The sequence below is a fragment of the Ustilago hordei genome (genome assembly GCF_900519145.1).
Source record: "Ustilago hordei strain Uho2 genome assembly, contig: UHO2_contig_02, whole genome shotgun sequence".
NCBI lineage: Eukaryota > Fungi > Basidiomycota > Ustilaginomycetes > Ustilaginales > Ustilaginaceae > Ustilago > Ustilago hordei.
This window is the reverse complement of record NW_024545252.1, coordinates 1,153,284-1,180,217: the sequence shown is the minus strand read 5'-3', so window position 1 is coordinate 1,180,217 and position 26,934 is coordinate 1,153,284. Positions and strand designations below refer to the sequence as shown.

General features: G+C 52.9%; 8 protein-coding genes across 8 annotated transcripts; 4 read left to right on the top strand and 4 right to left on the bottom strand.

The window, feature by feature from the left end:
• Window positions 1-3: 3 nt before the first annotated feature.
• Window positions 4-3,474, top strand: UHO2_01185 (uncharacterized protein; the record flags this gene model as incomplete). Its single annotated transcript, XM_041553653.1, has 1 exon — window positions 4-3,474. One exon carries the CDS (start codon window positions 4-6, stop codon window positions 3,472-3,474), a length of 3,471 nt encoding a protein of 1,156 aa, XP_041409587.1.
• Window positions 3,475-3,925: 451 nt separating this feature from the next.
• UHO2_01184 (putative biotin synthase) lies at window positions 3,926-5,260 on the bottom strand (the record flags this gene model as incomplete). Its single annotated transcript, XM_041553652.1, has 1 exon — window positions 3,926-5,260. The coding sequence occupies one exon, from the start codon at window positions 5,258-5,260 to the stop codon at window positions 3,926-3,928; it is 1,335 nt and encodes a 444-aa protein (XP_041409586.1).
• Window positions 5,261-6,255: 995 nt separating this feature from the next.
• UHO2_01183 (putative RNA helicase dbp2 (DEAD box protein)) lies at window positions 6,256-9,621 on the top strand (the record flags this gene model as incomplete). Its single annotated transcript, XM_041553651.1, has 3 exons — window positions 6,256-7,612; window positions 9,170-9,190; window positions 9,305-9,621. 3 exons carry the CDS (start codon window positions 6,256-6,258, stop codon window positions 9,619-9,621), a joined length of 1,695 nt encoding a protein of 564 aa, XP_041409585.1.
• Window positions 9,622-14,244: 4,623 nt separating this feature from the next.
• Window positions 14,245-15,240, bottom strand: UHO2_01182 (uncharacterized protein; the record flags this gene model as incomplete). The annotated part of the gene is made up of 1 exon (XM_041553650.1): window positions 14,245-15,240. One exon carries the CDS (start codon window positions 15,238-15,240, stop codon window positions 14,245-14,247), a length of 996 nt encoding a protein of 331 aa, XP_041409584.1.
• Window positions 15,241-15,934: 694 nt separating this feature from the next.
• On the top strand, window positions 15,935-18,211 carry UHO2_01181 (uncharacterized protein; the record flags this gene model as incomplete). Its single annotated transcript, XM_041553649.1, has 1 exon — window positions 15,935-18,211. One exon carries the CDS (start codon window positions 15,935-15,937, stop codon window positions 18,209-18,211), a length of 2,277 nt encoding a protein of 758 aa, XP_041409583.1.
• A 279-nt stretch (window positions 18,212-18,490) lies between these two features.
• Window positions 18,491-20,398, bottom strand: UHO2_01180 (putative asparagine synthase; the record flags this gene model as incomplete). The annotated part of the gene is made up of 1 exon (XM_041553648.1): window positions 18,491-20,398. One exon carries the CDS (start codon window positions 20,396-20,398, stop codon window positions 18,491-18,493), a length of 1,908 nt encoding a protein of 635 aa, XP_041409582.1.
• A 1,403-nt stretch (window positions 20,399-21,801) lies between these two features.
• UHO2_01179 (uncharacterized protein) lies at window positions 21,802-23,571 on the top strand (the record flags this gene model as incomplete). Its single annotated transcript, XM_041553647.1, has 1 exon — window positions 21,802-23,571. One exon carries the CDS (start codon window positions 21,802-21,804, stop codon window positions 23,569-23,571), a length of 1,770 nt encoding a protein of 589 aa, XP_041409581.1.
• Window positions 23,572-23,877: 306 nt separating this feature from the next.
• On the bottom strand, window positions 23,878-25,077 carry UHO2_01178 (uncharacterized protein; the record flags this gene model as incomplete). The annotated part of the gene is made up of 1 exon (XM_041553646.1): window positions 23,878-25,077. The coding sequence occupies one exon, from the start codon at window positions 25,075-25,077 to the stop codon at window positions 23,878-23,880; it is 1,200 nt and encodes a 399-aa protein (XP_041409580.1).
• Window positions 25,078-26,934: the final 1,857 nt, after the last annotated feature.

Here is a 26,934-nt window from a genome sequence, read left to right as displayed (position 1 = left end):
AGGATGCCATTTGCCCGGCAACAAGACAGTCGACAAGATCTAGATGACGCAAGGCGTCATTCGTTTCCTGCGTCATCTCTATCCGATCAGCTTCTTCAAGCTCAAGCTCAACAGCTCCATGCTGCCGGCCTCTCCACCTCTTTCACCGTGGATGACGCCGGCCAGTCTACCATGACCAACAACACATATCAACCTCGTAGTCCCTTGCCCAATGTATTTGGCGAGACAGCCATCTTCGCTCATTTCAACGGCGACTATCAGCCACACAGCAATGGCCGATCCACGCAACAACATCACCAATCCGAACTTGGTGCCGATGCTCTTTATCTACAGCATTTTGGTACTGCACAACCACATTCGCTCACACCATCCAATCCTTGGACTTCGATGCAGAATGGCTCCAGTCCAACGCAAGCTCAAGGCTCACTAGTTTCCAACAGCCTTCCCGCTTCTGAGCTGTCACAAAGTCAGGCGCCCTCTACATCGACTTCCGACGCCTTTACATCGCCGTCTTTCGACTTTACTCAACTGCCCAGTCTATCCAGTACCTCGCAAGACACGCACAACTACTATACACACTACCTCGACCCTCACCACGTCGAGCCGTCATCGATTCCACCTCTTCTGTCCTCGAAGCAAACAAATGGAGACTCAGACACATTTGATGCTTTCGCATCGGTCATGCAGGCCTCTTCTCTTCCAGTACCTGATTCCGACTTTGGCGACATGGTCGGCTCCTCTATCGGCTCCCCTGGTTCGGAAGCTTTGAGCGTACACTCGGGCGACAAGAAGAAGTCAGCACGTCGCCAAGGTGTCACTTGCGATCAATGCCGCACTAAGCATCTTCGATGTGATCTCGATGATCGTCGCGCCGAGGCCGTACAAAGTTCGTCACCAGAGACGGCCGAGACCGTCTTACTCGAGATGCAGAGAAGCACTAGCACATGCACTGCGGTTCACCACATCCGCTGCACACGCTGTCAAGAGAAGGGCTTTGTCTGTACCAAGACCCATGCTCCTCCTTCACGCAGATATCCGCGTCCCAGCCGTTCCGGCAAGCGAATTGAACAGGCTCGCATGATCCACGGTGCTTCCGCCAATCATGCGACCCTCCCAAGGCATGCTGTGGAGCGAACCAATGCCTCTACCATCCTGATTCGCGCTCTCACCGAGCTCAGAGGTGCCGAAGTTCGCATTACCGATCGTGTCATGGCCGGCTCTCTCTCACTACAGCTCCTCAACTGCTTCTTTGCCGTCTGTCACATGCAAGCACCAGTGATAGACTTTGCGCACTTCAGCAAGACCTTCAACTTGGCTAATGGCGATCCCCGCAAGATGTCCATCATGTCCAATGGTGGATCCGCTGCTGAGAACTTGCCATCCCACATCCCTGAAGTTCAGGGACTTTCCTCGCTCACATGGTCCGAGACCAAGGAAAGCAAGATTGGCACTCCAGGCAGCACCGAGACTCTGCTCGCTGTGCTTCATGCTTGGGCCGCCCACTACACAGACGCTCCGATTGCTTTCGGCCCGGAGTTCAAGGATCTCGATGCAACCCAGAATCGCTTGCTTGAGGTCGACGACAATGGTCTAATTCAACCTGCTTCCTCATTCGAGGGCCGAGATGCAGACGGCAGCAAGTCTGGTCTCAAGCGTCCAAAACGCAAGCAAGGTGTTGCTTGCGACACATGTCGACTGCGCCGTGTCAGATGCGACGTCACAGAAAGGCCTGATGGAATGGGCTGCAGTCGATGTGAGGACAAGCGAATAAAATGTACCAATTCGTATATCCAGAGCAGGCGTGCCAAGTTGGCGGCAAAGGGCGCCAAGGGTTCTAAGAGCAACGACATCATCTCGTTCGAGGCACCTGACAACTTGTCCGATTCTTCTGCGGTCGAGACCAACCGCCTCAGCCCACGCTCGTGGATCAGCTCGCGCAGTGACGCTATCATTCGATCCTATCGTCCCGGCGACATTGAACACAATCTTCGTCGTGGCAAAGCTCGAAAGGCCTTCTGCCACGCGCTCTTGAATCATGCTCTATCATTGGTGCACAAGTACGATCTTCTCAAGAAGCCTAGTGTCGAAAGCCTCCAGATCCTGTGCCTGCTCGCCCCTCTGCTTGACAGTGTCGATGGCGTGCAGGCGCACTTCTTTGCTGACACTGCCTGTCAACATGCCGGCAAGCTTGGCATGTCTACCAAGCTTGTGGTTGACGAGACGGATCGACGTGCAGTAGAACATATGCTCAGCACCATGCAGTCCCATCGTCTTTTTCTCACTACTTGGTGCCGCGATTCGGTCGCTTCAGGACTCAATCGACGCAAACCTTTCTTTAAGGAGGATCGCGCGATCGAGGTGGTCGGTCAGGCTTCGTTCCGCAAAGACTCTCTTCCTGTTGATTCTCCACCACAGGGTGAAGTGGTGCTTTCGGGCGAGATGGGCCTTACATTTGTCATCATGACCATGGTGCAGATTGGCGCTCTGTCTCGCTTCTTGGCACAACACATCGATTCTGCTGATGGCTTCAAGCCATCCATTCCTCCGTGGCAGCGACCGATGGGTGCCTCGATGGCGCCTATCCCTCGCGCCGCAAGGTTTTCGTCCAGGCCAACACTGGCCGAGGTGCGAAAGCTAGAACGGGCATGCGGAGCCGTCTGGAACAGCCTCGACTCGCTGATGCTCTTCTTTGATCGTTGCGCATCCAAAGCATGGTCTACGATGAACAGCCTCCAGCCTTTCAGGCCACTAGGCTGGATTGCAAGTACCAAAGTCTGCGGCTCGCTTCTTTATCTTGCCCTATTCCGCGCTCTTGGCGAGCGACATCGTGCCAATGCTGCCTTCATGGCGACACTCCGCCACTCTCTTGGTGGCCAAAGCGCTATGTCCGAAGAAGACAAGGTCGTCTCAGCCTCGCTCAAAGCTCTTTTCGACAAGAGCATGCAACGGGCCATCGTGTCTTGCCGGAAGACAGCTCGTTTTGTCGGTATCCTTCTTCCCTTGGGCATCTTGCAGACCGGTGGCCCGATTCTTAAGCAGATCTTCCCCGTTGCGCAGTTTCTTGCCAAGATTCCTAGCGTCTCGGACGAGCAAGTTGCCAATCGCATGAGCGGACGACCAGCCTCCGCAGGTAGTCATTCGCAATCAGACGTGTCAAGCTTTATCGATCCTCAGGCCCTGCAACAGCGCGGACTCGTCGAGAGCTTTGCTTCGCACGAAGAACAGCGGGAGAAGGTTGAAGACATCCAGTCGGCAGTCCAAGGCAAGGACGGATCCGGCTCTGCTTATCTGGAGGTTCTTCGTCAGCTCGAAGGTATGCACAAGCTCAACCTTGGTCCCTATACCCACAGATCCAAGAAGCGCGAGGTGGATTTCCTCATCGAAGGCCTTTCGCAGTTGGGCTATGCCTGGGACACGATGGACCGCGAGATCAGCGTCATCCAGGACTTGCTCCAAGCCGCCAACTCTACCTGAGGAGCAACCTAGCATTGACTCACGCGCTCATCTCAAGGCATTGCATTACAGTCCATCACACTCCTCTTCGCACCGCTTTCGCATCGTCCCTCGGCTCTCGTATGATGAGTACAATTCTCACTTCACGTCGTCCTCTCTTGCTCTCATCTAATCACTGCATCGAATCGTAAACATGGAGTCCTCGTCCTTTTCACATATAATGCAACCTCCTCCTTATCTAGCTTCTCCGTCTGTGAGTGCTTTGCGTGGCCCCCGCTGTGTGCATAATGAGTTGCGTGCTGTCACTCTCAATTTGTACGGGACACAGGAATCAGCAGACGGATCACTCCATGAGGTCACAATGTTGTATGATTATATTCAGAGTGACAAGATGCCTTTACATAACTTTTGCTCTGCGAACTGTGAACGACAGGTGAGAGTCAATTGGCCACTCATAATGTTTGCCAAAGATCTAGGCGGTCTGGAAAGCCTGGCTGGCGTTAGCCTTGGCACGACGATCCTCGACTGAAACGCTGTCAGCTGCTGGAGAAGGAATGGCCGAGAGGTGAGGAGCCATGGTCTTATCCTCGAAGCTACCCATTCCACGGAGACCCCATCGACTGAGCATGGCCTTGTCCTCATCCCAAGAAGAGGTTGGGGTGGTAAGCATCCTTTCACCGGTGAAGATGGCGTTGGCACCTGCAAGGAAAGCCATAGCCTGCTCCGACTCGGTGAAGAGATGACGACCAGCTGCGAGACGGATGATGGAACCGGGAAGAACAATACGTGCAGTGGCAACGGTGCGCAACATGTCCTGGAACGTGATGGGCTCGTTAGCCTCCATCGGTGTACCAGGGATAGCAACAAGAGCATTGACGGGGAAGCTTTCTGGGTGTTCAGGAAGCGTGCTCATCTCCCAAATGAGACCGACGCGGTCCTCGTGCTCCTCTCCAAGACCGAGAATGCCACCGGAGCAGACCGAGATACCGGCCTCACGAACGTTGGCAATGGTTCCGATACGGTCATCGTAGCTGCGGGTGGTGACGACCTTGCCGTAGTATTCACGCGAGGTGTCAAGGTTGTGGTTGTAGGCAGTGAGACCGGCCTGCTTGAGCTGCTTTGCCTGCTCGGTGGTCAACATGCCGAGAGTGGTGCAGACCTCCATGCCCATACCGCGGATCTCACGGACCATGTCGAGAATGCGATTGAAACCACGCTTGCGGCCACCAACTTCTCTCCAAGCGGCACCCATGCAGAAACGGGTGCTTCCATTGGCCTTGGCTTTGCGTGCCTCAGTAAGAACGGTCTCGAGGTCTTCAAGCTTGGAAGCGTTAGATGGAGTCTCGTACCTGCTCGACTGAGAGCAGTATCCGCAGTCTTCGGAGCAGCCGCCCTCCTTGATGTTCATGAGGGTGCAGAGCTGGACACGGTTGACGGGGTGGTGCATACGATGGACATTGGCGGAACGGAAGACGAGCTGGAGGAGTGGAGAATCGTAGATCTCCTGCACCTCCTTGCGAGACCAATTGTGTCGAATAGCGCCCTCGTTGGCAGGCAATGTAGAAGCTGCAAAGGCAAGAGGAGCTGCTGCGGAGATAGATGAAGAGGCGGACGAGGAGGAGGAAGAAGAAGCGAGAGCGTTGGCAGCTGGTTCGTTAGGGTCGACGGCTGTGGCTCGTCCACGTCGAGAAGCCGGAACAGGTCGCGAAGAGAGAGCAGGTTGAACGCACTGGCGAGCCGAAGCGCTCACCAGACCAGCCAAGGGGCAGGCGATCTGGCTCGAAGCGGTCTGTCGAAGAAGCGACATGTCTGGTGATGTTTAGAGAGTGCGAAGAAAGGATTGATATCGCTCCTGGGATGCGGATAGGCAGCGACTTGTAGTGGTAGGCCAACGAGAAGGATCGATTGAGGTTTTGAGACTCGGCTACCGTTGCGCTGATCTCTGTGATCGATCGATTTTCTGTTGATTTGCAACCACGCTCTTCACGATGCTTGTATGGCCATGATCATCGCAAAGGCTCCTGAATCTCTCTTTCTCTCAACTATTCCATGCGATCTTTGAACACAGATACCTGACAATTTGGCTTTGTGATGAACAGTCTCTTCCAAGCTGAATGAGCATAACCCAGGCAGGCGGTGCCCTGATGAATTCATATGACTGTACCTCCAAATCGTCTTCGGCTTTGATGGGGCAAGCACAGACTCTCTCATCACTTTCGAGCCTTCTTCGTATCTCGCCGAAATCTAAGTATTGCAAACTTGCTTGTCAAATTTCTCGGCGACAAACTGAGCTGTTAGGTCGGCACTGAATGAACACTGCCAAGCTTCGGACCCCTTTCGCACGAGAGTAAAACGCAACTTTAGGACTGATGATGATGAAAAAATTCGAATTCGCGTTTCGTTTAAAGATTTCGGCACTTAACGATGACAAGACTTTCACTTCTGGCTGAGTAGACTGTGAACGTTGAAGCTCTGCTCCCCTGCCATTATTTTCTTTTATAAAAATTTTCGAGAGACATGGAGCACCCTGATGAGTTGAAATGCTCTCAGATTTCAGCCAGTTTTTTTTTGCCTTGACGGTCTGATCAGCTGAGCGACACATCCCAACTCAGCAACGTGCGGAAAGGACCTGCCATCTCATCCGCACACCTCTGCTTACCACCACAACATCTTTTTCCCTCAACTCAAGAAGCTTCTTCATTGTCTTCGCTTCTCTCTCTCTCTCTCTCTCTCTCTCTTCATCCTTCAACACTCAAGTGCCAAAACAAAAACAAAAAAACAAAAAATAAAAATAAAAATAAAATGTCTTACGGCGGTGGATACAGCAACGGTTCCGGCTCTAGTCGCGGCGGCTTCGGCGGCGGTCGAGGTGGCTCTAGCAGCTACGGCAACGGTGGTGGCTATGGCGGCGGCAGCTCTTACGGAGGTGGTAGCTCCTATGGCGGCGGTAGCTCTTATGGCAACGGCAGCAGCGGATACGGCGGTGGCAGCAGCTACGGCAACGGTGGAGGCTATGGCGGTGGCTATGGCGCCAGCGGAGACCGCATGAGCAACCTCGGTAGCAACCTCGGCGCTGTCGACTGGAACTCTGTCGACCTCGTTACCTTCGAAAAGAACTTTTACATCGAGGATCCTCGTGTCGCTGCTCGCAGCGAGCGTGAGGTTCAGGAATACCGTGCCTCCAAGCAGATGACCATCCAGGGTCAGAACGTGCCCAAGCCTGTCACCTCTTTCGACGAGGCCGGCTTCCCCGACTACATCCTCTCCGAAATCAAGAAGATGGGATTTGCCGAGCCCTCGGCCATTCAGTCTCAGGCCTGGCCTATGGCCCTCAGCGGTCGCGACCTTGTCGCCATCGCCGAGACCGGTTCCGGTAAGACCATTGGTTTCGCTCTCCCCGCCATGGTTCACATCAACGCTCAGCCCCTCCTCAAGCCCGGCGATGGCCCCATCGCCCTCATCCTCGCTCCCACTCGTGAGCTTGCCAATCAGATCCAGGTCGAGTGCAACCGCTTTGGTGGCTCTAGCCGTCTCCGCACCTGTGCCGTTTACGGTGGTGTGCCCAAGGGTCCTCAGATCCGTGACCTTCAGCGTGGTGCTGAGATCTGTATTGCCACCCCTGGTCGTTTGATCGACATGGTCGACGCTGGCAAGACCAACCTTCGTCGCGTTACCTACCTTGTCATGGACGAGGCCGATCGCATGCTTGACATGGGTTTCGAGCCCCAAATCCGCAAGATCTTGCAACAGATCCGACCCGACCGTCAGACCCTCATGTTCTCGGCCACTTGGCCCAAGGAGGTGCAGCGTCTTGCCGGAGACTTCCTCAACGACTTCGCTCAAGTCAACATTGGTTCCACCGAGCTCGCCGCCAACCACAACGTCAAGCAGATCATCGAGGTCTGCAGCGAATTCGAAAAGAAGGGCAAGCTCATCGGTCACCTCGAGACCATCTCGCAGGAGAACGGCAAGGTCATCATCTTCACCAGCACCAAGCGCGTCGCTGACGACCTTACCAAATACCTTCGTCAGGACGGCTGGCCCGCCCTCGCCATTCACGGTGACAAGCAACAACAGGAGCGTGACTGGGTTCTTGCCGAGTTCAAGTCTGGTCGAAGCCCCATTATGGTTGCTACCGCTGTAGCATCTCGTGGTCTCGGTAAGTTGAAACACTTTTCCCTATCTTCCTTTCTCCCTTTCCCTCTCTACTCCCTGTCTTCTCTCCTTGCTTCCCTCCTCGCTTCCCTCCTCGCTTCCCTCCTCGCTTCCCTCCTCGCTTCCCTCCTCGCCCCCCTCCCTTTGTCCTTGCTCCGCAACATGCGAGATGATTGGATGATCTCTCTGAGATCCGGCGCGGTGTTGCGCGCGCCAATTTCACGGACGCGCAGCTTGTTCGCAAACCAATTTTTTTCTCCCATTCCGTCGTGCATTTCCGTCACTCTCGAGACAGCCACCATCCTCCCTGCTCCACAACAGATCTCCAATGTTAGTATCGGCATGTCGAGACACTCAACAGTGTTGCATGTCTTGCCAAAGAGGTAAACCGCGAATAATTTCTTGCAAGCTCTCTGCCAGAGCGTTGCAAGGAAGCTCGTACTTGTCTTTTGATTGCATGCCGATCACAGCGTCTTATTCTTTCCTCCCACACGCCATCAAGAGAAGCTCCTCCCGTCAACGCTCGCCCTCGGCACCCAAAGCATCTTGGTCAGCAATTCCTTGTGTTAGGGGGTTTGCTTTTCCCATGCACACTGATCTGTTGCCTGCGCTCGCACTGCCTTGTATCAAGGGCTGATAGATGTCCTTCCGCAATCAGCATGCGGAGCGTTGCAGGTCGCGTCAAACTAGATGATTTGTTCCGTTGAATGGTAGTTCAACGTAAGTTGATGTACGTGGTTGCGGCTCAGTATCGTCCCTCCCCGTTTAGTTGCTCCAGCTCGCTGCCATGTTTTCGCACAGCAAGGATCTGTCAGCTGCTCGGCTACCGGATGATTTCTGGCTGCGCAACATTACGCATACAACAATTACTGCCTACTTCGAAATGTCCCATGCAGTCCACCACGCTCGCAGTACAACTACACCTGAGTTGTCGTGATGCGCACCAAGCACGTCCAGGAACCGAAAAGCTTCTCTATGGTCGCGGAAAGATTCACGTTGTTTCAATTGGAGTAAGGATGTCTCACAGCGTTGCAGCACGCTGATGGGGGCCAATAAAAAGATCAGCAGCTGTGTAGGATGGCAATGTTCTGCTTGTCAATGCAATGTCGTGCCTGCCGCTGTTTCGACCAGTTGTCATCGTTCAGATGGGTGCATTGTAGAATCTTGCGTCTGCTTAACCGGCTGCAAGGACGGTTTGTCAGCGAGGCGGACGGAATCAAGAGCATCACTCCTGTCATTGGTGAATGCGCTATAGCCCCGTAGGCTTGTTTACTAACTATCGGATGCGATTGTCATCTTTGTCTTTGTTTCTGCCATGTTGCTGTAACGGCGTTTGCGTTTCATTCTCTGCAATGCAAACGTCGTTTTCAACCCATTTCCTGCCGATACGTGGCACGACCGATTTACGACCGCTCTGAAACGATGCCGTTTACGAACATTTGCAATTGTTTCTGCCCTGGCGACTCGAATTGTATTTTGGCGCTGTCCTTTCTTTGCTACTAACCGCTCCGCTTCTCGATTGGCCTTGTGCGTGCTGCAAACGATGTTGGTCCATCAATAGACGTCAAGGACATCTCTTATGGTAAGTTGACCTCCCTGCCCTGGCTCTCGTTGTCTGGACGCTCAGAAGTATCAAATGCATATGCGAATCAACGTTGCTAACCTTTTTGCCCTATAATCTCATCCATCATGATAGTCATCAACTACGACTTCCCCACCAACACTGAGGACTATGTTCACCAGATCGGTCGTACCGGACGTGCTGGCCGTACTGGTACCGCCTACACCTACTTCACACCCGAGAACTCGAAGTCGGCTCGTGAGCTGATTGGCATTCTTCGTGAGGCCAAGCAGGAGATCCCTCGTGAGATTGAGGAGATGGGTCGCTTCGGTGGTGGAGGTGGTGGAGGACGTGGCTTCCGTGGACGTGGCCGTGGTCGCGGCCGTGGTGGTTTCGGCGGTGGAGGACGCACTGGCGCCAACTCGTTCGCCGTTGGCAACTCGAGATGGTAAGCTCTGGATTCTCGCTTTGTGATGCTCCTACCTCGAGAGAATTAGCAAGTCTTGCACTTGATCATCCTCTCCATCTCATACCTCTCATCCAGTCCACGTTCTGGACTTGCCCAAAAAGTGCCAGTCAGTCGGCATCATCTGACTGGCAGCAGAAGCGTCTGTTGCTCTCATCTCAGGTTCATAGTCGAATTGTTTTCTCGTAATATTGTGGCCAACTTTGCGCCAATCAGGCTTGTCATTGTCATCTTACCATCTCATCGTGGCTCGTAAATAGATTCCTTGTGTTGCCGTTCTCTCTTCAAATGTCAGTGAAGACGGATAGAGAGACAAGAACAGGCTTCAGAGCACGCCGACGAGTGAGTGTAATTCCGGGGCCAACACTGAGAGGCAAGGTGGGCGCGAGACACTGGAGGTGAGAGCTGAGCCCTTGCGTGTCTGTGACTTGCCCGCTGTGTGAGCTAGGGCGATGGTGTGACTGCTGCGCTAAATTTGCCTGCTAAAGTGCCTCCGAGCTCTGTGTTGCTGCAAGGACCCTTGATTGATTTATAATAGAAGTGAAGAAGTTCTGGTCCCAATAACTGGTGATCGGGGAGAGTCCGAGCACGATGTCACTACTACTTTAGGGCAGAAAGATGTATACTCGATTGACTAAAGTGAACGTGGTGAGGACCTAGTGTGCTCAGCTTGATATATATACATCTATGAGGTGCGTGCCGAATGTGCGAGTATCCTCCTTCATGACCTAGCTCGACAACGAGCGGGGCTATGTTGCACCCGATCTTCAGACAGATCTGTTCCATCTGATCGCCGATTGCGTCTATGTCAGCATGCATCATCATATCGGATCGCTTCCTTCGGCAAATTATTGATTGATTTATGGGATTTATGGATTTCCGGATTATGTAATTATTTGATTTATTTGATTTATTTGATTTATTTTGTTGGTGCACAGCAGCCCAGCTCATTTCAATAAGGCAACAACGAGGGACCAATGCGCAGAGTGACTTTGGCGCGCGTCTCTCTCTCACACGCACACGCACACGCACACGCACACGCACACTCACACTCAAATGAAGATAACAATTAATATACGGCGTTATCGGGGTCACGATCAGACTCCCTTTACCACAGCCGTATGTTCTATGTAATGCTTAGTTTTCATGATGTGAGACTGAATGACAAACACATATATATACTCCATTCACTGCTCTGGTCCTATTCGAGGCAGGATGTGTCTCTTCATTTGTACTCCTGTGTTGCTATGATACCGGGTGCCACTGTGCTGTCACCATGACAACAATTACGTACCTCATTGTACTTCTCGCTTACGTGAGCCTCCCGTGTCTCAATGTCTCGGCCGTAACATGTGCATCTTACTTGAGATGCCGACGCATCTTCAACTCCCCCCTTCGGCGGGATCTCCAGTCCTATCATCCTAGCCAATCGTGAGGTGTTAAGACCCTGTAAGGGTTTTGTCAAGACATCTGCAACGTTGTTTGCCGTTCCGACATATTTGATTTCCACATCGCCCTCTTGTACGTGATCGCGAACGAAATGATACCGTGTGTCGATGTGCTTTAACTTCCAATGTTTGGCTGGATCTTTACTCACCTGTATGCACCCCTGGCTATCTGTGTATAGTACGGGCCGAACGTCCGTGGTCTCCAAATCCCGGAGCAAATATGAGAAGAATAAGGTTTCTCGTACCGCTTCGGAAGCGGCGACAAACTCTGCTTCGACTGCCGACAATGCCACACACTTCTGAACGTGTGATTTCCAACTCACTGGACACCCATATACATATGTTATCGACCCCGAGGTGCTTCTTCATCCATTTGTGGGGTCGGATGCCCAGTTTGCGTCGGTATACGTCGTTACCGGTGTATCCGAGTGCTCGTTTGTCTCCCCTCCTAGGTGCAACTGATATTCGTTCGTTTGGTTCAGGTACTTTACCACGTGGATGGCTGCCTTCCATGCACTGTCGATTGGGATCGACATATATCGCGCCAATACGCCGACGGCAAAGGCAATATCTGGTCGGGCTGTGTTGGAGACCCATAATAGTTGGCCGACCAATTCTTGATACTTCTTTGCTCGCTGAGGTTCACATCGCTCGCCTCCGGCAACGTTCGCTACACTCAGCATGGGTACCCAAGATTTCTCGTTTGCTCCTCCTAACCATTTGTTCACCATTTCCTTGATGTATGCCGTTAGACCCAGAGATATCCTCCTCCGTCTTCTATCACGTGTGATCTTGATACCCAGAAATTCTTTGACCCTTCCATTGTCTTGCGTCTCCCATTTGTCCATGATCTCTCGCTTTGCGCGATCTACTTCATCACGACTGGGTGATGTTATTAGCATGTCGTCCACGTATGCTGTGATGATCGTGATCTTGTCGCCTGTCCCTCTTGAGTATAGGCATGGTGCACTCGGCATGCAATGGAATCCGATCGTCCGGAGATGTGAGTCTAACTCAATGTTCCATTCTCGGCCCGATTGTTTCAGACCGTACAGTCCTTTCACTACCTTCAACACTTTTCCGGGTGGCATTTCGATTCCTACTGGGGGCTTGAGGTATACATCATGGTGTATAGTGGAGTTCAGGTACGCTTGCTTTACGTCGATAGAATCCATTTCCCAATCTCGTACTGCTGCGACAGCGATCACCCCTCGAATGGATTGGATGGGTGCTACTGGTGCGAAGACCTCTGTATAGTCGATGCCCTCGCGTTGAGTGAAACCTCGTGCCACGAGCCGGGCTTTGAACTTTGTCGGCACGAGGTTTGCATCGGTTTTGATCTTGAGTACCCAACGTGTGTCGACAGTATTTGCACCCTTTGGGAGGTCGACTATCTCCCATGTGCCCATCGCCTCCAATCCATCCAGCTCCTTTCGCATGGCCTCCTCCCAGTGTTTTCTGTCCTTTCCACTCATTGCTTCATGTATGGTTGGGTCCAGGTTCTTTCTCCATTCCGGTCGCGTCGCTACGAGTCCATAGAATTCGCTGTCAATTTGAGTTTCGGCGATTGGTCCTTGTTCCATCACCTCCGCTGTTCCTTCGCTTAATCTTTCTTCCGAATCTGTCTCCATATCCATGTATTCTCGTAGTGGCTCTTCATCTGTTTCGTCGAATATATTTTCCTTATTGTATCCTAGATCTTCGAAATTTTCCTCTGTCATCATCATTGGGGGTGCCTTTGTGTCAACCAGTCGCCACTCTGTTCTGTCTGACCAACACTTTGATTCCATGAATTTTGCTGAGTTGCTCCAGAAGATGTTCGGATTGTAGTCCGGGCTGTAGAAGAGCCAGCCCTTCCTTTCTAGACTGTACCCTAAGAAAATGGATGCGACGGCTCGCTGGTCCAGTTTCTTGTTGTCCCGTTTAACTTTGGGTACGTTTACCCATGCCAGACAACCAAACACTCGTAGGAGCTTTAAAGCTCGTTCCGGCGACTTGCCAAACATCGCTTGATAGGGGAATTCATTATCAACGCTCGGAGTGAGGTTTATTTTGAACGCCGCAGCTCTGATCGCGTATGGCCAGAACTTCTTCGGTAGTCTCCTCTGCATTAGCAACGTTCTCATCTTCTCTCCAAGGGTCCTGTTCATTCTTTCTACCCGTCCATTTTGTTTGCTGTTGTACCCTACGGTGGTTTGCCACTCTATGCCCTTTTCTAACGACCATTCTAATGCATCATTGCTTTTCCATTCCGTTCCTTGATCGGATCGGATCGCTTTTAGCTTCCGATCCGTCTGTGTCTCCAGGAACGAAACAATCCTTTTGAGTTGCATAAAGGCATGACTCTTTCGTGTCAATGGCTGTGCATACACATACTTGCTATGATCGTCGACCAGCACCAACGTGCATGTGTACTCCGTCACGTGGGACGAGTCTATTATTAGATCGACGTGGATAAGATCCAGGGGCCCTACGGCTCTTTCGCCGCTACCTTTCCCCATCCGAGCGCTTGTGCTCTTGGATCGTACGCACTGCTCACACGTCAGAGCGGTGTTTGGATCCAATTTCATGGTATGCTTATCCTTTAACTTGGTTGTGATCGCCTTAGCTTTATCTCTTCCTGGGTGCCCGAGACGCTCATGCCATAGTTGTTGTTTTGAAACTTTCGGCTCATTCTCAATATGCTCGAACTCCTCATCAACACCTTCAAACAATGGTGCTGATGTGGCCATCGCGCTTTCTTGCCATGTGTCGCCTCGGAACTCCAGAAGTCCTCGCTCGCGATTCTTTGCAATCTTAAGTGTCATGCCGTTTGTTAGAAAAATTTGGCCGCCGGTTGTGTCCAATATCACTCGTGCTCCTTCATCCGTTAATGAATTTGTTGACAGAAGGTTAACATTAAGGTGCTTTACATACAATACATTTTGCAGAGAGATTTCCCCGTAATCTGTTGATATGCTTGCATCTCCTATAGCTGCCGCTTCCAAGACCTCGCTTCCGGCGGTAATTATCCGCTTTCGGCAAGTTCTCGGGTGGATGAGCATGCTGTAGTCGTTCACCATATGGTAACTCGCCCCCGAGTCCAAGATCCAATGAGCTGTTTCTTTTGTGTTCGAGGGGTCCTGCCATTTCATTGGGAGGGTGAGGGAGCACCACGCTTCCTATTTAGGTTCAGCGAGGGGGGAGTCCTTGGGAATGGTAACCAAGGCGTCGCATTGACTGATACCATGTCCCGGTCGCTTGCAGACCCAGCATCGGATTCGGCGTGACTTGCTTGCGTTCCTCGAGCTCGCGTGGCTGTTGTCGGCTTCGGCTTCGGTCTCTCCGGCCCGTTCGTTTTGATCGTTGTTGCCGGCGGTTCTAGCACTGGCTTGTCGAGGGTCGATCCTTTGTGCGGGGACGCTCTCGACAGCGGTCTGCCGGATGCTTAGTGCGGTGGCAAGGGCGTTGAAATCGATTTGATGGACGGTGGCAACCGTCTCCTTGTACACCGGATGCCGGATCGTGCATTTCTGCAGAGCCGAGAACAATGTATCATCGGCGAATGGTTTGCCGAGGAGGCTGCTTTCGGTTTGTATGGACCGGATCTCTTGAATTAGCTTTCTGGCGTCCGAGTTAAACATCTTTGTATCGTTGAGTTGCGAGATAAGCGCAAGTCTGTGAGACGTCTTGGTGGCTTCATTCGTGAGACCGTTTTCGATCTTTCTCCACACTTGGTTGAAAGTAAGGTACTCCTTGATTACATCTAGAACGAGGTAATTTACATTGTGTTCTCCGGTAGTGTCGATTGTTCCACGCAGGGCGTTGATTAAAGCATCGTCGAGGGAGCGGCTCCATTTCGGGTGTTTCTTGTCGTACGTTCCCTCGAGATGTTTCATCGCATGAGGCACGGATCGGAGGAAAGATTTCACGTGGGCGCTCCAGCTATGATAGTTTCGTGACGTGAGCTTTGGCACGGGTTCGAGGAGCTTTGCTAGGGTGCGAAAGTTATATCGCTTGTCACCATCATCAAAGTCGGAGTCGGAATCGGTGTCTTCGTCGGCTTCATCATTGATGGCCTCCGGCTCGTTCTCGCTCGTGGCATTATTATCGACCCGAACCTGGGTGTTCTTGCCTTTTCTGCCTCCTTTGGTCCTCGTTTCGGTGTCTTCTACCATGGTTGTCGGCGAGTTTCGGTTAGCTCGGTGATAGCTTCTTCAGACTCTTAATCAAATGAAGATAACAATTAATATACGGCGTTATCGGGGTCACGATCAGACTCCCTTTACCACAGCCGTATGTTCTATGTAATGCTTAGTTTTCATGATGTGAGACTGAATGACAAACACATATATATACTCCATTCACTGCTCTGGTCCTATTCGAGGCAGGATGTGTCTCTTCATTTGTACTCCTGTGTTGCTATGATACCGGGTGCCACTGTGCTGTCACCATGACAACAATTACGTACCTCATTGTACTTCTCGCTTACGTGAGCCTCCCGTGTCTCAATGTCTCGGCCGTAACATGTGCATCTTACTTGAGATGCCGACGCATCTTCAACTCACTCACACTCACACTCTCTGCCAAAAACAAAAACAAAAAAAAGGGCTTGATTTTGCCTTGCCTCCACTCACACACTCACTCACACGCTCATTTCACTCTCTCTCCCTTCATCGTTTGGCTCAGTTGGACGCGCAAAGCACAGAGAGCACACCTCTGGCTCGCCTACACTTGCCACCATCACTGTTCCTTCCTCTTTCCTAGCCATCAACACCATCTCAAGCGCCCTCGACTGCTCGCGCACTTTGCATGTCCATGGCCGATGCAACCCAATCTTCATAGATAGCCACCACCACCACCACCAGCATCATGCCGTCCCTTACGGATCTCGAAAACTTTATTGAGGAGAACTTGCCTCGCAATATCCAAGAGCTGCCCCACAGGGTCTCCGTCTCGGTTCAAGAATACTACCGGATCCTTTACGAGCAGCTCAACAAGTACGGTCCACCCATCTCAGACTTGCCATCCTTGTCATCATTCGATAGCTTCATCGACAAGCTCACCGAGCTTGTTTCACCCACTCCCGCAACCCCCGTGCTCCCTCCGCCGCCACCACCCACCAACTTGCAGCTTTTCCAATCATGGTCTCGAAGGCATCTCACCTCCCTCAGCTTGGCAGGCGGTCTCCTAGTTGTGGGCCTTGGAACGACCTACGCCTATCAGGCCGGATATGTCGCTTTGCCTTATCTAGGCAGAAAGCTGGTCGTGGGTCGTGGCCGCACACGCCAGGTTCGCCTGAAACGCGGTATCCGTAGAGAAGCCGTCATCGTGCTAGGAGCAGACACACCCCTGGGCCGTTCTTTGGCCTTGCACTTCTCGAGCAAAGGTTTCGTCGTCCTCGCTTCCCTCTCGTCCTCGGCTGCTCTAGCTCAGTTCGAGAACCTCATCCCTCCTAGCTCCCGAGGATACGTCAAGGCGCTCATCTTTGATGTAGATGACCCCTCTGGCTCCCTTCAGCCTTTCGTCAGAGCGCTCTCTGCTGCTCTCAGCCTTCGCTATCCACTCACCAGTGCTGGTGACCCTTACGCAAGACCTGGCGAGAACATCATTATTGCCGGAGTAGTCAACGCGCTCAGCTTCGTCGCACCTGAGGAAGACCCCAACTTGTCGCGCAGCATGTCGGCTTCAACCTCGGCCTCTTCGCTCGGTGTCCCCATCTCCAAGCTCACGCCCTCTCCCTCTTCCGAGCTCCTCGGCCGTCACGTGGTAGCCAGTCTCTGCGTGCTGGGAGCTCTCATTCCGATGCTTCGAGCCCTTCCAAACCGAGCTGAAGATACGCCTGAAACGGACCCCGCTACAGTAGTTACGCTCGTCTCCAGTCCTGCTTCTCGTACCGCTCTGCCTCGCCAAGCCATGTATTCCGTCATCGCCCAGAGTGTCGTTGCCGGTGTCCAGTCGCTCCGACGTGAGTGCGAGGAAGAAACGTTCCACTCCAAGACTGCCAGCAACAGCAAGCTCCCTCCAGCTCTCAGTAGCTCGACTTCCGGCAGTGTTGCAGGACGAAGAGCCTCTAGCTCCCGATCCGCCCTCAAGCAGAGAGATGTTCGCGTGACAATGGTCGAAGTCAACGCTGGCTCCATCTGGGGTGATTACGGCAACGTCTTGAACGCCAGCTCCACTGATGCTTCAGCGAGCACTGCCAATATTGGTGGGTCGCAGTCATCGCCGTCCCGTCCTGGCTATGCCAGGTCGCCCTCTTCTTCGCTCGGCTCACTGTGGCATCACAGGTCTCCCACTTCGGCACCAGTGTTGAACAAGGTCTCGGACCTTTTGCTCAGCACCAAGCGACGACTGCGTCCCAGCTACACGGTCGGCACACACACGCTCTCTGCCTACTGGCTCACTCTCAGCCAGGTACTGCTCACCATCGTTCCAACCAGTGTCGTCGACTTTACACTCGCTCTTGGCAGGCAGCTCTCCTTGCGCAGAGCAGGGCTTGTTGGCCGTGCCGAGCAAGCTTTCCTCCCCTGGAACTGGGGCAAGACGCCAAGTGACCGTCCAGATCAGTCAAATGCGCAATCGGCTGCGAACAAGCGACCCATTGCAGGTCCAGGCCCGGGTCCCACTTCGAGTGCTCACTCTCGAGCCTCGCTTCTCAGGTCGAACGCAGATGTCAAGCGACCAAGTCCTCTAGGCTACGAGATCCGAGACTCGGATGCACAGAGTTTACCCGAGAGCGAACGATCCTCTGGCGCAGGCTCCGGTATTCCAAGCAGCGTCCCTTCTTCGGCTTATGGTGATAACGATGCCGACGCTGATGCATACGGAGAAGAGGAGAGTGGTGCCTCGCACACACACAGCCCTTACTTTGGAGCCACACGACCTATGCAGTCATCACACGCTGACTTGTCGGCTTCCAATGCAGGCTTGACAGATGGGTCTCGTGAAGCTCGATCCGGACGTGATCCATGGATGGGCCCTCCTAGTAGCAGTGGCACAAGCAGTCGTGCGACTTACTCTCCGGCTGTGCAGCAAAATTCGGCCTACGCCTCCGAGAATGAGGAGCGAGATCAAGCAACAGACTCGCCGTTGGATACCAGTTGGGTTGCGTTGGCTGATAGTCAACACTCGCATGGTTCTCAGTAGTGATCTTTCGTCTCGCAAACTTGTATTCTTTATACCTTGATTCAGTGTTGATTTTTTTTTTCAATGTGATCTTCTTGTCCTGCACAATTCCGTCTAGTCTTGTGTGAGAGAAGTGTTTTCTTTACGGGTCCAAGTACAAATTATATCCTAAGCTCAAACGAGAAGCAACAGTCAGATAACATAATCATTGGAGATGCAAATGTGAAGCTTGCTGATTTCAAAAGAAAGAAAGGATACAAGAGTCAGAGAAGAATGCCAACTTTGTGAGTGTGACGCTGTTTACTCTTCAGCCGAGTAGGCCGATTCGTGAATCTTGACAGCACGACCGGAAGGATCAGTGGCGCAACCCCAATCGGCACGAGGGATCCAACGAACCGATGTGGAAGCTGCAGCGTCGGAAGGGAACCAGCTTTCAAAGATTTCTCGAATCATGTAAGCCTCCTTCGTATCAGGCGTGTCTGTGGGGTATCTCTTGGCACGTTCTGCGAATTTGTCGTCAGAGATGCTTTTTTCGGCGTATTCCTTCATTCCATCGATCCAAGAGTATCCGACACCGTCACTGAACTGTTCCTTTTGACGCCAAAGAATGTCTTCGGGCAAGTAAGGTTTACGAGGAGCCGAAGAAGAGAGCTTGCTACCAGTTCCATCACCACCTGCTTCAATGTCGTCAGGGATAACATCGAAAGCCTTTCGGAGAATGTACTTTTCCATTCGTGGACGTCCGTCGGCGTCAACCTCCTGCAAAGAACCCTTGCTGAACATCTTATCCGCAGGATCAGTGTTCATGGCAACGTCAAGGAAAGCCTTGTCGAGGAAAGGAACACGTGCTTCCAAACCCCAAGCCATAGTACTCTTGTTAGCACGAAGACAATCCGCCGTGTGCAAGTTCTTAACACGTCGAACACATTCCTGGTGGAACGACTTCTTATCGGGAGCAGCGTGGAAGTAGAGATATCCACCAAAGATCTCATCGGATCCTTCACCGGAGAGAACCATTTTCACACCCATCGCTTTGATCTTGCGCGAGAGCAGGTACATAGGAGTAGAGGCACGAACAGTGGTGACGTCGTAGGTCTCCAGATGGTAGATGACGTCGGCAATGGCATCGAGACCTTCCTGGACGGTGAAAGTGTATTCGTGGTGGACGGTTCCGAGGAATTGAGCGGCTTTGCGGGCAGCGAGCAGATCGGGCGAACCGGGAAGACCGATGGAGAACGAGTGGAGACGAGGCCATGCGGCAAGGTTCTCTACCTCGTTGTCCGCGTCCTCGTCGAGACCGACGGGAAGCTTCGCACCGTTGGCATCACCAGCGGGGGTGATGAGACCACGAGCACGACGAGCCTGTCTCTCTTCCCACTGCTTTCGCTGAAGGTCGGCCATCTTGTCAGTCTCTCTTGCTGCGATCGAAGCAATCAGCGACGAGTCGAGACCACCGGAAAGGAGCACACCGTAGGGGACTTCGGACATGAGACGCTTACGGACAGCCTTTTCGAGAGACTCGCGGATCAACTTGAGATCGGTAGAGTTGGTGGGAGCAGCAGCGTCTTCAGCGTCGTCCTCAAGCCAGTTGGGGGTGTAGTAACGGACGGTCTCCTTACCCTCGGGCAGCGCCGAGTCGTAAAAGTGACCAGGAGGGAAAGAACGAATGCGGTCGCACTCCTCGTGAATTGCCTTAAGCTCGGACGAAAAGTAGACAACACCGGGGTACTTGTACGAAGCACCCTGGTACAGAGTGGTGATTCCAATAGGGTCACGCGCCGCAATGACACGGTGTGGGGTCTGAGTAGTGTCGAGAAGGATGAAGGAGAACATTCCGTCGAGCATCTTTACGAAATCGGTGCCGTGTTCGCGGTAGAGATGGAGGATAACCTCACAATCCGACTCTGTTTTGAACTCAGCATTCTGACCCTTGAGGCTCTTGCGAAGTTGTCGGTGGTTATAAATCTCACCGTTGACAGCAAGGATGAGCTTGCCATCGGTGGAAACGAGAGGTTGAGCACCGGTCGAGATACCGACAATAGCCAAACGCTCGTGACAGAGGATGGAACCTTTTGTGCCGTCTTCAGGAGTGACGACACAACCGGACCAATCAGGACCACGGTGGCGAATGCAGCGAGACATGCTGAGCATCTTGCTGCGATACGCCGGCGCGTCGGGGTGGTGGAGACATCCGAGAATACCACACATGTTGGATATGCTGTGTAATGCTCTAGGGCTGGCAGATGGTTCTGCTGAAGTCCTTCTTGCGGTCTATGCGCTGCCTGCTGCGAATAGTCTTGACGCCGGGCGAGGTGATTCTTGTAATCTAGCCTGAGAGTTTTGTCGGATTTGCGTCTCGATGCTCGAGCGAGAGTGGCGTTGCTGTTCTGAGAGAGAGCTGGCGGCTAAGTCCGGGTAGGTATGGTTGTGGTGGGGAAGATAGTTGAGCGGGTGGCGAGCGTGCGAATCAGTTCAAGTCCCTATTAATGAGGTTTGTGCGCTCTGACTCGGAAGATCTGGCCAACGACAGTCAAGAACAGGAGAGCCGACGCCCACGCCCACGCCCACGCCCACGCCCACGCTCCCTCTCTCCCTCCCTCTCTCTCTCTCTCTGTCTTCTCCCCTTGTCTACGACGATGACTCGCCTCCTCTCTCTCTACTACTCTGTCACAAATCTGATTGATTAAATGCAACTCTGCTGCCCACCGCGCAAACCAGAAAAAAAGAGCAACAACAGCTTCCGATTTTCCTTTTCTTTTTGAAATCTACACGCCACGCCACGCCACGCCAGCTCTCTCTGCTTGCCTTTTTGAGAGCCGCGACTTTCCTTTTTCAGCGCACACGAGCTCAGTCAGTCCGCCAAGCTGCGAGAAAAAGAGAAAAAGAAAAAGAAAAAGAAAAAGAAAAAGAAAAAGAAAAAGAAAAAGAAAAAAGAAAAGGCAGCACAGCGCTTCACCTCGAAAAGCTTAATGTTCCGCCGCGAGTCACATTCACAAAGCCTTGGCTCCTGCCATTTGAGCCGTGGCGCGGAAAAACAATTAGAGAAAAGTGCGCTTAGAACTCAGCACAGGCACAAAGGAGACCTCTCCGGCCCCGCGTTCACTCTCCTCATCCTCTTCCCGCCGCATTCTGCTTGGACCTGTCCGTCAAGCAGTTCAATCTTCAGCCATCTTCCCGATTCAGGCTCTCGTTAGGATCACGCATGTCGAGGGGAACCCTGAGTCCCGATGGACGGATTCCCGATTTCGCGGAAACAAATCTCCAAGCCCGACTTCCGCGTTGACAACTCCACTCTCCAAAGAATCTTGGTCCCCTCTGGACTCAATCGCACGAAACGTAACTCCAGCCCAGATGCGCACGCCTTTTTTTGGCGATCACGTGATACAAAGTCCAAGCTCGTTCTCCTCGTTGGAATTTCTACTCTTTCAAGCAGCTCTTTCCGCTTCAAACCTCTCATCCAGCAATCACAGCTCATCCTGATCAGACCCATCGAAGGTCTCGTCGCTGCCTTGCATGTCCATTGCACCTCAAGTACCCCTTCACTCACTCTCAAACCGACTTCAAGAGTTAGTGAACCTGTCTTGGAAACGACATCAGGGTGCCCGTACAACATGGCATCCTCCTCATCAGCGTCCTCGCTCTTTGCGACAGAATGTCTGCTCTACTCCACAGCCTCATCCTCCTCTCTGGTAGGATCCATGGGTCTCACAACCGTTGCAGCACCATCTTCGACTTCACCACTCTTCACATTCAAAGGTGTTTCTGATCCATCTTTTCACTCGGTCAGCGTCATTCCAACTTCACCCAACCCAGCGATCTCGGGCACGGGCGGTCTCGTCTTCCAGCTCGAGAACAACAAGGCAACACTCAACGTCTTCTCATGGCAGCGTGATCATCCACTTCAGCGAATTATCCTTCCATCAAAGCTTTCCTGCGTCGCATGCTCGCCGAACGGCGAACTGGTGGCCGGTGGTTCCTTCGATGGCCGCATCTTCCTGTGGCAGATTGCGACAGGAGACCTTCTCGCTTCCTTCGACGCTCACTATCGCTCCATCACCGTCATTAAGTGGACTCAGGATGGTGCAGGTCTCGTCACTGGCTCCGAAGATTCCCGAATCCTAGTTTGGAGTTTGGCCGGCCTCCTCGCTCCCCATGATCAGACAAGCTCTTCTATCACCAGCTCCGAACACAACCCAACTCCCTACTGCTCACTCGCCGATCACAACCTTGGCATCACCGATCTACATGTCTCGGGCGGCCGCTTCCCTCATCAGATCACCATCCTTTCCAGCTCTGCAGACGCAAGCGTCAAGCTGTGGGATCTTCGAACAAGAAGTCTCTTGAGCACCTTCATCTTCCAGCAGTCAATACACAGAGTCCACCTCGACTGCACCGAGCGATTCTTCTTCGCTGCCACCTCTCCGGACTCAAACGATAATCTCATCTACCGCATCGACCTCTTCCGCAAACGTGACGCATCTAGCAGAATGGTCGAGACCAAGGTCGCTAGCTCGGGGACTCAGTTCGATTTTGTCACCGAGGAGCTCCGAGGAGCAACTTCTGTCGAAGCATATGGCTTTGGCTCTGGCGCTGGTTCGACCACAGAACGTATCCCGTCTGTCAATGATGCGGCAGATCGTGCAACTGCCAACCGATCGAGCATCATCTCAATCCGCGAACCCATTTCTAGCTTGTGTCTCTCCTCCAATTCCACCTCTTTGCTCGTTGGTAGTCTCTCTGGTAAGCTGTACGTCATCGACGTGTCCAACTCTCAAATCATTCGTGAGTTGTCTCTCTTGGGCAACGCCAAAACTAGCGCAATCACAGGCAAGAATGCAGTGACCAATCTCATGGTCCTTCCCAAGCCACGAGACTTGCTTGGTCATTGGGAGACATCTACCTCGTCTGGTGCAGGCAGCGCCATGAACGCATCTGGCGGTGCAGGCCCCTCTGCTACTCCTGCCAACATCCCGGTTCGCCCTATCGCCAACTTCAGCCGTCACGTCCTCGCATCAGAAGAAGACCGACTTGCTACACCGTACCTCACACGCATCGCCGGCGGCAGTGCTACAGCCAACTTCGGCGAGGGCGAGGTCGACAACTTTATCGACCCCGAGTGGGACAGTAACCTCGTCTCAAATGATCTTTTTGGCTCGTACTCGTCTGCTGTACGTTTATCCGCGCAAGGTGGATCTGGTGTTGGAGGAACGCAGTCGAGCACACAAATCCAAGTTGCTCAGCAGGCAGAGCGTTTGAACCGGGAGAACAAGCTATTGCGCTCGCAGTTGCAGCAGGCTAAAGCGATCAACGACGAGATGTGGTCGCGTTTGGTACAAGATCGTCTTTCCGCAAGTCAGGTCCAGAGCGCAGCAAGCTATTAGGTCGGAATGCAATCTTTCAACATTGTAATCCTATCCAGCATATACCAATCGCAAGGGCTGTAATCAATCAACTGTGACACCTACAGTCAACCAAATCGATCAGCTCAATCGCAGGCGTGGGCTGACAAATGAGACAGTGTAGCAATGGTAATGAGATCCAATGATGATGAAGGAAAGACAGATTATTGTCCATGCGAGAAAGCGAAAGAAGCGAAAGGATGCGCGAAGAGTAAACTATTTACGATTCAGATAAAGCAAAGGTGCTGTCTGTGTTCGAGGAGAATATGCGAGTATGAGTGATAGAATTTAGAGGGCGACAACAGCGGCACCAACGGCGAAGAGACCAGCAAGAGCGGCCGAGATGGTGAGAGTGCTAGCGCTGGAAGTGGCGGTGTTCTGGTTGCTGTTAGCGTTGCTGCCGGATGAGCCAGAGTTGCTGCTGCCGTTAGTCCCTGCCGAGCTGGGCGAAGTGGCGACCGAGGCGACACGGCTCGTGGTGGAAGTGACACCAGCCGAAGTGGTAGAGCTCGATGCTACTGAAGTGGAAGTCTCGTTCGCCGATGCGGCAAGGAGACCGTGGCTGATGGTCCTAACAGTCGAGCACTGACTGCTGGATGGCGCGGGATGAGCCGAGGGAGTAACAGGGTCGCCCTGTCGGAAGGTCGAAGAGCCGTAGATACCCTGGAGAAGACCGACATCACCATCGCAAGTCTCGAAAACACCAGGCTCGTAGTTAGCGGGGATGTTCCATCTGCAACCCATAACATCATAGATGTGCTCGCACTGCGCAGCAGCTCGCTCACCCCAACAAGCACGAAGACAGAACTGGTTGTACGACATGAAGTTGGTCCACTCGCTAACGAAGTATGGCTCGCCGTTGGTAGCAGGGTTAGCAGTGGTGTAGACAATACCACCAATGGGGTTACCCAAATCATCGGCACCGTGAGGGTCGAACTCTCCTCCATCGTCACCGTCGGGGATGAGAATACTGGTGAAGTCACCAACACCGGTAACCTGAACGTAGTCACGAGTCCTGACAAAGTGAGCACCCTCGATAGTGCCGTCAGGAATTAGACGAGTACCGTGCCTGTCGGTGGTGCAGTAAGCAACACCCGAACGCTCCTTCTCACCAACCGTACCGTACTCGGCAGGACCCCAGAGACAGAAGTCTTCGAGCGAGTTGATCCAGGCAGTCTGACACTTGGAGTCCTGGTTCCAGGTGTTACGAGCACAGGTGTTGTATCCAGTTTGAGGCTCTCCTCCAGGGACTCCACCTTCACCAGACTCGATACGGTTGGCACCCATGTACTGGTCCGGAAGCTGCGAGTAGGCGTAGGTGGCCTTGGGTTGCCATTGTGTCCATGACTTGGTGGGCTGGTTGAGGTTCAAGTCGGTGGTGGCACGGGGGTCGGGGCCGTTACCACGGCTACCTGTGGGCTCCTGAGCAGAAACGCTGCCGGCGAAAAGAGCCAAGACGAGCGCTATGGAGAGCGAGATCTTGGTCATGATGGCGATGGTGTATAACTTCGTACGAGCTTGTCGGGATGAGTCGGGCGTATGAAGAAGGTAATGGAGGGAGGGAAAGGATGGGCGAAGAAGCCAAAAGAGGGGGGGGGGGAAAGGAGCGGATAATAGTGAAAGGTAGGTCGTTGAGTAATGTACTGTCGGCTGCAGGCAGTCCCAAGAATCGGAGAAGGATAGACAAGCGGAGATGCCTGTGTGTGCGTGTAGAGGGGGGCAGAGATGCCAAGAATAGCAAAATGCGAGGCATAACTAAGCATCTTCCAGCCCCGCCACAGAACGACTCGCTAGTCTGGCAATCGAGGACGCCAAGATTCGACGACAGTCAGAGGCAACACGAAGCAGAATAGGGGAACACCAACAACAGGTCTCGAGACCGTAGAGACCGAGACAGCCAAATCCGCTTCACCACAGTAGACACACTCTGGAAAGGCAGCATTCCTGCCGCACGCGTGCTCGCCCTTGGAACAGCAAGGGGCTAGCTATTGAACCCTTCTTCAGGGACCTGTCTTCAATGTTCAGCATTGTCATGCGCTGTATTCTTTGCTCTTCTCTCATGCTCATGGTTGTTTAGCGCCGCCAGCTGGCTGTTGTGATAATTCTAGTGCTCCGGGATCGATGCGCGATGATGTGGGACAAGAGTCCCCGCCTCCGCAAAGGATGCATCAATGAGATGGAAGGATCGACAAGGCGTGGCGTTGTGGGTCCCGGAATCAGGGCAAGATTATGTCAACTTAACTGCAGCAAGAGCACAAGCCGATGTTTCGAAGACCTGGCGCAGGCAACACCCTCTCTACCCTCTTCGGCTTGAACCTTCAACATAGTCTTGTGAGGCTTCCTTCTCAACCTCGCTGACCAATAGTTACCATCGGCCATTTCTCACAAGGTGCCGACGACCTACGGCTGTTCACAGTGCTTGCCAGTGGCTGTCATGTCTCGCCGCAGCAAGGGTTTGTGCGGGTCGATTGTGTTGGTTTGGCGGTGTTCAGCCATGATGAAGACGAAAGCATTTGCTTTGATGAATCCAGACGTTTCGAAGAGAATGATTTATGCTGTCTCCTAACCAATGAATCTTATCTCAAACTGCTGCGATCTTGGCAAGCACAGCCGCTTGCCTCGTCTAGCAAGCAAGCATAACCAGAGCCAGTCTATGAGTATGAAGAAGGAGAGCTTCTTGCACTGTTTGACAAAAGCGTCAAAAAAGAAAAATACAGACGGGTCTTGGCAGAGCGCGTGAGCTTTTGTTGCAGCAGGAACACTACTGTCAGTTTGATGTGCGGGAAATTCGAGCAAAACACGCGAGCCTTTGGCTTGGCCTTTGGCTTGGCCTTTGGCTTGGCCTTTGGCTTGGCCTTTGGCTTGGCAAGCGCTTGGCACAACACCGTCTCTCACTTCTCACTTTGGATGACGCTGTCTTCTGCCTTTGCCATCCCAAAGAGAACTCTAAGTCCGGGCTTGGCACAGCTACAGGAGCTCTCCTCGTTTCTGAAACGCACGTCTCCCTGCATGCTTCCATTCCTTCAATCAATTCAACCACTCGGGATGGAGACTGCTTTTCGTGTACCGCCATGAGCATCGGGTGCTTTTCCGTTTCATGCCCCGATCCAAGCTGAGTTTCGGCACCGTCTTTTCGGTGAGGGCGGCTGCGCTGTGAAATGTTAGAGCGGCAGATCGAATCGGGCTTGTGTTTTTCATCGAGATCCGGAAAACAGCAGCTGAACCTCCACAAATGAATGACTGGTAAAGGGTCTTGCTTAGGCTAGCACCTTCTTCATCCAGCCTCGCCTCCTTGCGTCCTTGCCTCATCTTTCGCTCGTTCGATAGCTGCTTGAACGCCATCAT